Source organism: Lemur catta, chromosome 21 (genome assembly GCF_020740605.2).
Source record: "Lemur catta isolate mLemCat1 chromosome 21, mLemCat1.pri, whole genome shotgun sequence".
Classification (NCBI taxonomy): Eukaryota; Metazoa; Chordata; class Mammalia; order Primates; family Lemuridae; genus Lemur; species Lemur catta.
Window position 1 is genome coordinate 19,706,578 of NC_059148.1, and position 8,499 is coordinate 19,715,076.

The 8,499-nt window shown below is 49.3% G+C and overlaps 1 protein-coding gene across 1 annotated transcript in view; it reads left to right on the forward strand.

Annotated features, from left to right (window-relative positions):
* The window catches only part of GCN1 (GCN1 activator of EIF2AK4), a 56,971-nt gene extending 54,629 nt beyond the window's left edge, over positions 1-2,342 (forward strand). Inside the window, exons 57-58 of the mRNA XM_045534687.1 lie at positions 972-1,190; positions 1,645-2,342. Coding sequence (XP_045390643.1) covers positions 972-1,190; positions 1,645-1,770 — 345 coding nt within the window. The 3' untranslated portion in view covers positions 1,771-2,342. The remainder of the gene's footprint in view (positions 1-971; positions 1,191-1,644) is intronic.
* The last annotated feature ends 6,157 nt before the right edge of the window (positions 2,343-8,499 follow it).

Consider the following 8,499-nt stretch of genomic DNA (forward strand, 5'->3'; position numbering starts at 1 on the left):
TCCTCCCGCCTCGGCCTCCCAAAGTGCTAGGATTACAGGCGTGAGCCAGCGTGTCCAGCCTATTTTAGGCATTCTTTCTAGGCACCCTGGTTTTGTAAAATTGGGGTCAGACCTAGGTTCCAATCTCAATACATCTCTCTTCCTACCTCCCTCCTTTAGTTGGCCCGGCACTTACTAATGTGGTTCTCGAGTTGGAGCACCAGGCCCTAGTTAGGAGAGCTGAGCAATCTGACAGCAGGGCCCCCACAGCCTCTGTAACACAGTATACTTCTCACGTGTTAATGTGCACAGAAATCAGAACCAGATTCTATATTTTAATGAGATGGGGCCACTCCTGAGACTCTGTAACAAGCTCCCAGGCTGTGCAAGTGCTGCTGTGCGCGGACCTCACTCTGAGTAACGAGGTTCCAAAGGGTGACTGCCGACACCCTGCCAACACCCAGAGCCCACTGATAGTTTGCAGGGGGCCTGACTGGCTGGGGCCCATGTGCGACAGCATCAGCCCACACTCACTTGTTCAGTCGGCATTAGTTACTGAGCACTTACTGTGCACCCAGCTGGGCTGGATCTTCACGGTAGTCAAGATCCCTGGAGCCCATGGGGAGGGCCCTAATACTGATAAGGTTGTCAGGGGACCTCTGAAGGATGAGAAGGAACCAGCCAAGCGAGGATCCGGGGACAGGCGTGACCCAGGCAGTGGGACCAGCCGGCGTCAAGACCTGAGGCTGGAAGGAGCCTTGCGTGTTTGGGGAAGTAAAAACCCGTGTGGGCTGAGAGTAGCAAGCAAGGGGAGAGGAGAGTGGCACGAGATGGGGCTGGGTGGTCAGGGCTGAGTCATGCCAGCACGCCCCACGGGAGCAGTGGGGTTGGTGTCCACACTGAGGGGAGAGTGTCAGGGCTAGGAGTTGGGCTTTTTTGAGAAGCAGACTGGATGTGCACGTCCAAAAGCCTGTCCGTGCTCCTCTTCACAGTGTTTGCAGAACCCATCCAGTGACATCAGGCTGGTGGCTGAGAAGATGATCTGGTGGGCAAATAAGGACCCGCTGCCTGCCCTGGACCCCCAGGCCATCAAGCCCATCCTGAAGGCTCTTCTTGACAACACCAAGGACAAGAACACCGTCGTGAGGGCCTACAGCGACCAGGCGATTGTCAACCTCCTCAAGATGAGGCAGGGCGACGAGGTGTTTCAGGTGGGAGCCTGGGGCACCCCCGGTATGCTGCGGGCATTCGTCCTGCAGCTCTTCAGCATGACGATATTTAAGCCCCATACGCTTCTCTGTCACCTGGGATGTGTTAGCTTTCAAGAGCAGATTGAGATTCAGGTGACTGACTGGCTTAGTTCCTGAAAACACGTTTCTCATGGGTTAGCAAATTAAATCTCACACGGCACCCAACACACAGCAGATCCCAGTAGAGCTGCCCGATTGAAGCCCAAAGTCTTGGTCACTCAGTCCCCTGCCCCCAGCAGCAGCCTTTAAAGTACTGAAAACTGCAGCCGCATGAGGACTGTTTTTCTGGGCTTTCCCTGGACCCCTCTGATTGCTTCTAGTAGTGAGGTAGACATTCACTTTGTCTGTATTTGATTGCAGAAATCCAAAGCCATATTTTTTAACTATGTCTCCTCACGTCCACCCTTCCCCACAGTCGCTGTCCAAGATCCTGGACGTGGCCAGCCTGGAGGTGCTGAATGAGGTTAACCGAAGGTCCCTGAAGAAGCTGGCCAGCCAGGCCGACTCCACGGAGCAGGTGGATGACACCATCCTGACATGAGAGGCCCGGGCTCCACGGCAGTGTTGCAGCTCCACATCTTTGTTCAATGTTTTCATTTTTGAAAATATGTTTGTTCTGATGGGGAGCTTAGGAGATGGCGTTCCCAGGAAGTATTTTAATATATCAACAGACCACAGCCAAAGCCTTAAATCAAACCCACACACAACTGAAAATCGCCTCCTCCATCTCTCGCCCTTTTCTTTGGAGAAGAGAAGGAAAAGCACACGCGTAGCCTCAGCGAGTGGCAGCCCAGGAGCTGCTCCACCAGCTGGGTGTGGCTGGGTCTGGAACAAGTCAGACTGCGGTTCCTCTTCTGTGCCTGAGCTGTGGTTCTAGCGCCGGCACTACCTACCTTTTGCCTAGATCCTGAGAGGGGCACAGAAGGGTGGGCGTCTGCCCAGCGTGGTGTGTCTTGGCTTGGCTTTTCGATATTGTAAGGCCTGGTTGGATCTGACCCCTGTCAGTTGAAAATGATACACAGCTCACAGTTCACAGGTCTGGGGAGGGGTGTAGGTTTACATGCAGGCTGTTTGAAGGAGGAATGTTTAATAAAGGCTTTGATTTAATCTTGATACAAGCAGATTTTTAAAAATCTCAAAGATCCATTAAACATGAAGCTTCCTGCATCAGGAATAAGGAAAGCTTTGCAACTGTTTTTGTAAGTATGGGCAGTTCTGTAATTTCTGGGCAGTCCTCTCCCCTGTTTTCATAAGTCTTACCGATCCCTCCAGACTTCTCTGTCCCAACACTGGGTCTTGAGAGGGGAGCAGCCAGGCCTGTTCTCCCCCAGTGTGGAGAACGCAGGGCTCGAATTGGCCCCTTCTCCACTCTGTTCTGAGTTGGAAAGGTAGGGAGTTTCTGGTCATCAGGTTGTGAAGAGAAATCCATCCCCTCCGTGGAGTAAGAACGAAGCACATTCCTACAGTCGAAGGACTTGCAAGAGGAAACCAAGTTGCAGTTCAGCATCTGCCTCCTTTATGAATGACTTCCTTCCTCCTGATTCTTAGAAGGCTCGTGACACACGCGTCCTGGCTGATGGAGCACACCCCACTGGGCCTAGTGACGCAAGTTTTTCTGGGCTGTTTCCCGGGTCACAACACAGAACAAACCTCTATCAAAGTTACTGGCTGGAGCTGTAAAAGGAAAAGAAATGAAAAGTGGAAGTGAATGAACTCACTTTGTGAAAGGTATAAAATGCAATACCCAAAACAGCAAGACTTTGGTTATTAATAATGCTCCAACTTAGAAAGTAGGCTGTGACTCAACACTTGTGATGAATTAGACAAGGTGACCTCTAAAGCACTTCTACAGAAATCCTTGCTTTCTGTGCCTGAGCCTTCTGTGTCACAGGACTTCCTATTTTCTTGCAGCAGACATGGTCTCAGCTGGCTCCGGGTAATTGTAGAATCCCAGGGCTGGAAGGGACCTTGAGAGGTCAGCTGAGTTGGTCCCCATAGCCAAAGCAGCCAATGGTTGCAGCTTTTGGTAGCCATGGCAACTGCTCTCTGCCTCTGGGATTCAGATGGTCACCAGTGTCCTCCCTGCTGCCTAGGGCACGTGTCCAGCAATCTGTCTGCGTATGGGTTCACCCCTGCCAGTCAGCCGTGGTGAGGTGCAGAAGTTTCTGTCGGGAGGGTGTGGGCCGGGACACCTGCCGAGCTCCTGAGGCAGCCTGCAGCGTCTTCAGGGTTTCCTCCAGGGGCTTGGACTAGACGCTTCTATCCACCTCTGGCTTTCAGTGCCCAGTCTGCAGCGGGGAGGGAAGCCTGACATCCTTGGAGGTGAAAGACACTCATTAAACAAAATCCAAAGGAAAAACACCAGGTTCCAGTTCCAGAACCCGGAGGAGGATGAGCTCTCTCTGTTCAGAATAGATGGATGGAGGTTGATTCACAGACGGAGATGACTCAAAGGCTCCCGGAGCATGTTGAGTTGCATTCTCTGAGTCTGGAAGGAGGGTGTGAGCTCCCAGGAAGTGAGCTGGGAAGGGCTGTCACAGACATGACAGTGGATCCAGCCGAAAGGACCTTGTCAGCCCCGAGTCACAGCAGTCCTGAAAATAGCAGCTCAGACCAAACACCCTGGAGGCAATGGAGCTTGTCAGCAGGGAAGCAACAGCTATTTGTCCTGGTGGGTAGTAGGGCCGTCTAGCCTCGGGCAAGTCAGCTGACCTCTCCAGGCCAGTTTCCTAATCTGGAAAATGAGGAATTTGGAAGAGAAGCTCTAAAAATCTATCGTGCTCAAATTTCTCCTTTAGGGGTTAATGGTAATTATAATAGATGACATTTGGCATCATTTCATTTAATCCTGGACAGTCCTGTGAAGTAGGTTCTCTTGTTACTATTTTCCAGAGGAAATGGAGGCACAGAGAAGTCACTTGCCCAGGGTCATAAGACTAATAAATGGCAGTCCATCCCCAGGGTGCATTTTTTTTTTTTTTTTAGACTTTCTCCTACCTCTCCTGTGCTGACTAGTTAGGCATCAGCATTTTTCATTCTTTAGAGCAGTGTTTCCAGAACTTTCCCATCCTGGTCCACACAGGAAACAAAAGCGCGCGTACAGCACGCTAGGTGGATGGATGAGCCGACTGCAGGCCTAGCCAGGGGCTTCACCCACCCGGGCCCTACCCGGCTTCTCTGCACGCTGCAGAGATCAGTACCTCACCCCATTTACAGGACTTAGCTGGGAAAGTCTATAGAGAACGTAGATGATTCTCGAAGACTTTCAGTGATCCTCCAGAGGAGACTGTCCATCTTTCATGTGCCTGAAAGTGACAAATCAGTATACCCTTTAGCTAATGCAGAGAAAACTGAAAATGCTCTAAACCGAACATTCTCAAACCTTCAACTAACTATGGGAACCTCAGAAATCATGGGCAGGCAGATATTAAAATGTGGGCTAGTGTGACACGGCTTCCATGTCCCTTCAAGGAACCAGACCTGCAGGTAAGTTTTCTTTGTCCCACACTGCAGGGATGCTAGAGGGCTTGGGAGAAGGGCAGGGAAGCTGCCGCATTGACACAATTTGGGGTGCAGAGTTATTTGAGTAGATTTTGAAACAAGATTGGCGGTTAGGAATGCTTTTCTTCTGGGTATGGTTCTGTGTGCATGTGTCTTAAATTGCTTCAAGCCTTCTAAGATATCATGAAGGAAATGTTAGATGTTGCTTTAGTGTAGTGTGGGATAGTGAATCCACAGGGACTTCAAAAACAGGTTGGAAGCTCACTGCTTAATACTAAGCTGTGTGACCTAGGCATGCTCCTTAACGTCTCTGAGTGCGTCTCCTCATCTGTACCACCTGTACAGTGAGCACAGCCTGACAGGGTTGTCATCTGGATTGAATGACATAATGCACATTCTGCACAAGGCCAGGCACACAGAAGGTATCTCAGTATGCGGATGGTGCGAGAAAAATGAGGGATGTTGGGAAAGGCACCTATTAGACGGCAGAAGGTGTGTGAATTCGGGATGAACTGCTGGACCCAGAGTTTGCAGGTGTATCATTAACTTCTTGAGTCTGTAGTTTTAAAAAACTAAAAGATTTCTTTGGAAAAATAATGTGATGATAACTGTGTTTGACTACCCAAAACGCCACATGAGAGGTACATCAGCACAGGGAGGCACTTCACCACCAGTTGGATCTGTGCTTCTGACACACTTGTGGTGGAGGCCAGCAGGCCGTGGGCTTTATGAGAGTAAAGTTGAGGCACAGGTGGAAACGAGTGTCTCTGAGACCATGTAGCCAGTTGGCAGCAGAACTGGGAAAAACCCATATTTCTTGATTCTCTGGTCACCAGGCCCCAGAGCCATTCTATAAAAATAATTTGGAAGGTGGATTTAACAAAAGAAACTAGTCAAGTTCTTGGCATGTGGCCCTGTGGGGTGACTGGGTTTCCCTTTTCAGAAGTGGAGCCCAGTTATTTCCCTGGGTGGTTCTGAGCTACCCCTGGGTTCTGTTAGGAGGGCGCCCTGCTGCCTGCCGGGGTGGGAGGGAGTGTTGATGTTAATAAAGCTTAGGAAACTGGAAGAACTGGTCCAAGGACTATCCCCTCAGTGGGATTTCTGGGTGAGACCTTCCTGTGTGTGCCTGAAGCCTGAATGGAATACCCCAGTCCCTTCCTAGTGCTTTTTGTTTCTTTATTAAGAGACAAGTTCTTCACTCTTGTCACCCAGGCTGGAGTGCAATGGTGTGATGGTAGCTCACTGCAGCCTTGAACTCCTAGACTCAATTGGTCCTCCGCCTTAGCCGGCTCAATCCACCACACCCAGCTCATTTTAAATTTTTTGTAGGCGGGGCACAGTGGCTTAACGCCTGTAATCCTAGCACTCTGGGAGGCCAAGGCGGCAGGATTGCTTGAGCTCAGGAGTTCGAGACCAGCCTGAGCAAAAGTGAGACCCTGTCTCTACTAAAAATAGCAAAAATTAGCTGGGCATGGAGGCTCGTGCCTGTAGTCCCAGCTACCTGGGAGGCTGGGGCAGGAAGATCGCTTGAGCCCAGGAGTTTGAGGTTGCTGTGAGCTAGGCTGACGCCACAGCACTCTAGCCCAGGCAAGAGAGTGAAACTCTTGTCTCAAAAGATAAATAAAAATTTAAAAAAAAATTTTTTTTGTAGAGACAGGGATCTTGCTGTGTTGCCCAGGCTAGTCTTGAACTCCTGGCCTCAAGCAATCCTCCCACCTCAGCCTCCCAAAGTGCTGGGATTACAGGTGTGAGCCACTGTGCCTGGCCTTCTGGTGCTCTTCTGAGAGCAAGTTCCCTAATAAGATGGCAGCCTGGTCACAGGGATAGTGAATGCATGAAAATCCCTCGGAGCTGTGCCTCTCAAAGAAAGCTGTGGACTGTGGGTACGTTTACATCAGATCCTTCTTACCACTTAGATTCCCACAAAAAAGGGGAGGCAGGAAGCTGGGGTGCAGCAGGATCTAATCCAGCATTTCTCAAATATTTTGGCTTCAGGACCCATTATACTTTGAAAAATTATTGAGGACCTAAAGATCTCTTCCATATTGCATCTTATATTTATCACCTCAGAAATCAAAACCGGTCAACTTTAAAGTATTCATTCATTAAAAAAAATAAGCCCACTACGTGTTAGCATAGACATAACATATAATTGTTTTCCAAAACAAACCATGTTAGTGAGGAGTGAGTGGCACTGTTTGACATTTTTGCAAGTCTCTAATGTCTGGATTCTCACGTCTGCTCTGCATTCCATCTGTTGCATATCACGTGTCATGTGGGCTCTGGAAAATACTGCATACTCACAATTGAATGAAAGTGGAAAAGGCAAGTAACATCTTAGTATTATGAAAATGTTTTGACTTTCCAGATCCTTTGAGAGGGTCTTAGGGGGCACTGGGGTCCTCAGACCACACTTGGAAAACCACCAATCTAATCCAAAAGTTGAGGGAGAAAAGTCCTACTGAATGGTTTGGAGGTCAGGGGAAGGGGGAGGTTGACCCTGTGTTAGACCTCAAATTCGGCCCACACCCCACAGGAAGCAAACTCAAGAGAAGGTTCAATGAGATTATTTCTGACATTCTTTCCAACTCTTTAAGTGCTGCATGTGGCTTCACTTTAATTCAACAGACACCAAGTGCCTATCATGGGCCAGGTCTCCAGAGGATACAAAGATGAATGAGACATGGTCTCTGCAGTGGCAGAACTTATGTTCACTTGATTGCTGGGGCCTGCTGCCAAGTCTGCCGGTGCGGCATCAGGCTGGCAGGTGCGGGAGAAGGGGCTGATTTCCACTTCCACAGGAGGGACAGACCAGCTGCAATTCCTTTATTCCTTCCCTCTCAGACTGGCACGTTGAGTGGTGCTCCATCTTGCTCCTCGTTTAAGGTTCCTGTCGTTCAGTTAACCTGCCTTCTCTGAGTTCTGATTGACCACCCACTTCTGCCTTCTTGCAGTGCTGCAGCACACACTTCCCCTCCCTTGCTACCTGGCGCTTAGCAACTTTAGATTCCACGTTGCCGACCTGTCTGAAATCTGCACTTCACGGGTCCCGCCAGGCCTCCACTGACCTTCAAGTCACTGCTACCCTCGAGGGCTCGAGTTCTCGTCTCCTATATCTGCCAAGCCTCCGCATTGGTGACTCCTCACTTCCCGGCCCCCTTCTCACCAAAGTTAAGCTCTTTGACGTGCCCTTAGCCCACCTTCTCCCCAAATAGTCAGTCCTTACTATTCCCTGGCTGCCAACCCTCTGCCTCCGCTATCCTGCAAAATACTTCATTGGCCCACTGCTCTCACCACCAAGCATCCCATTTCTCTTTTCGTTCATCACCAAACTTCTTGAGTGAACAGTAGATCCTGCCACCTCTGTGACTTCACTGCTCTTGCAAACCTCGGCGTGCTCCCTGCTTTAGTTTTCTCCTTAGACATATTTGTTGTCTGTATTCTCTATCAGAATGTGAGCTCCACGAAAGCTGAGATTTTTTTGAAGTTACTTATTGCTGATTCCCCAGCTCCTAGATCAGTGCCTGACATATAGTAGGCCCTTAAATATTTGTTGAATGAATGACTTGTCTTCCTCTACTACACTGTAAACTCCATGAAGATAGGAGCTTTGTTCACGTTATATACTCAGTGCCCAGCACACTGCCTGACACCTAGTAAGCACTCAAATATTTCTTGAATTAGGGAATGAATCCAGTTACCAGGGAAATTGTAATTTTTTTAAAGCTGCTTTGTTTGGTTAATATTGTTTTTGTTTTTGTTTTTATCT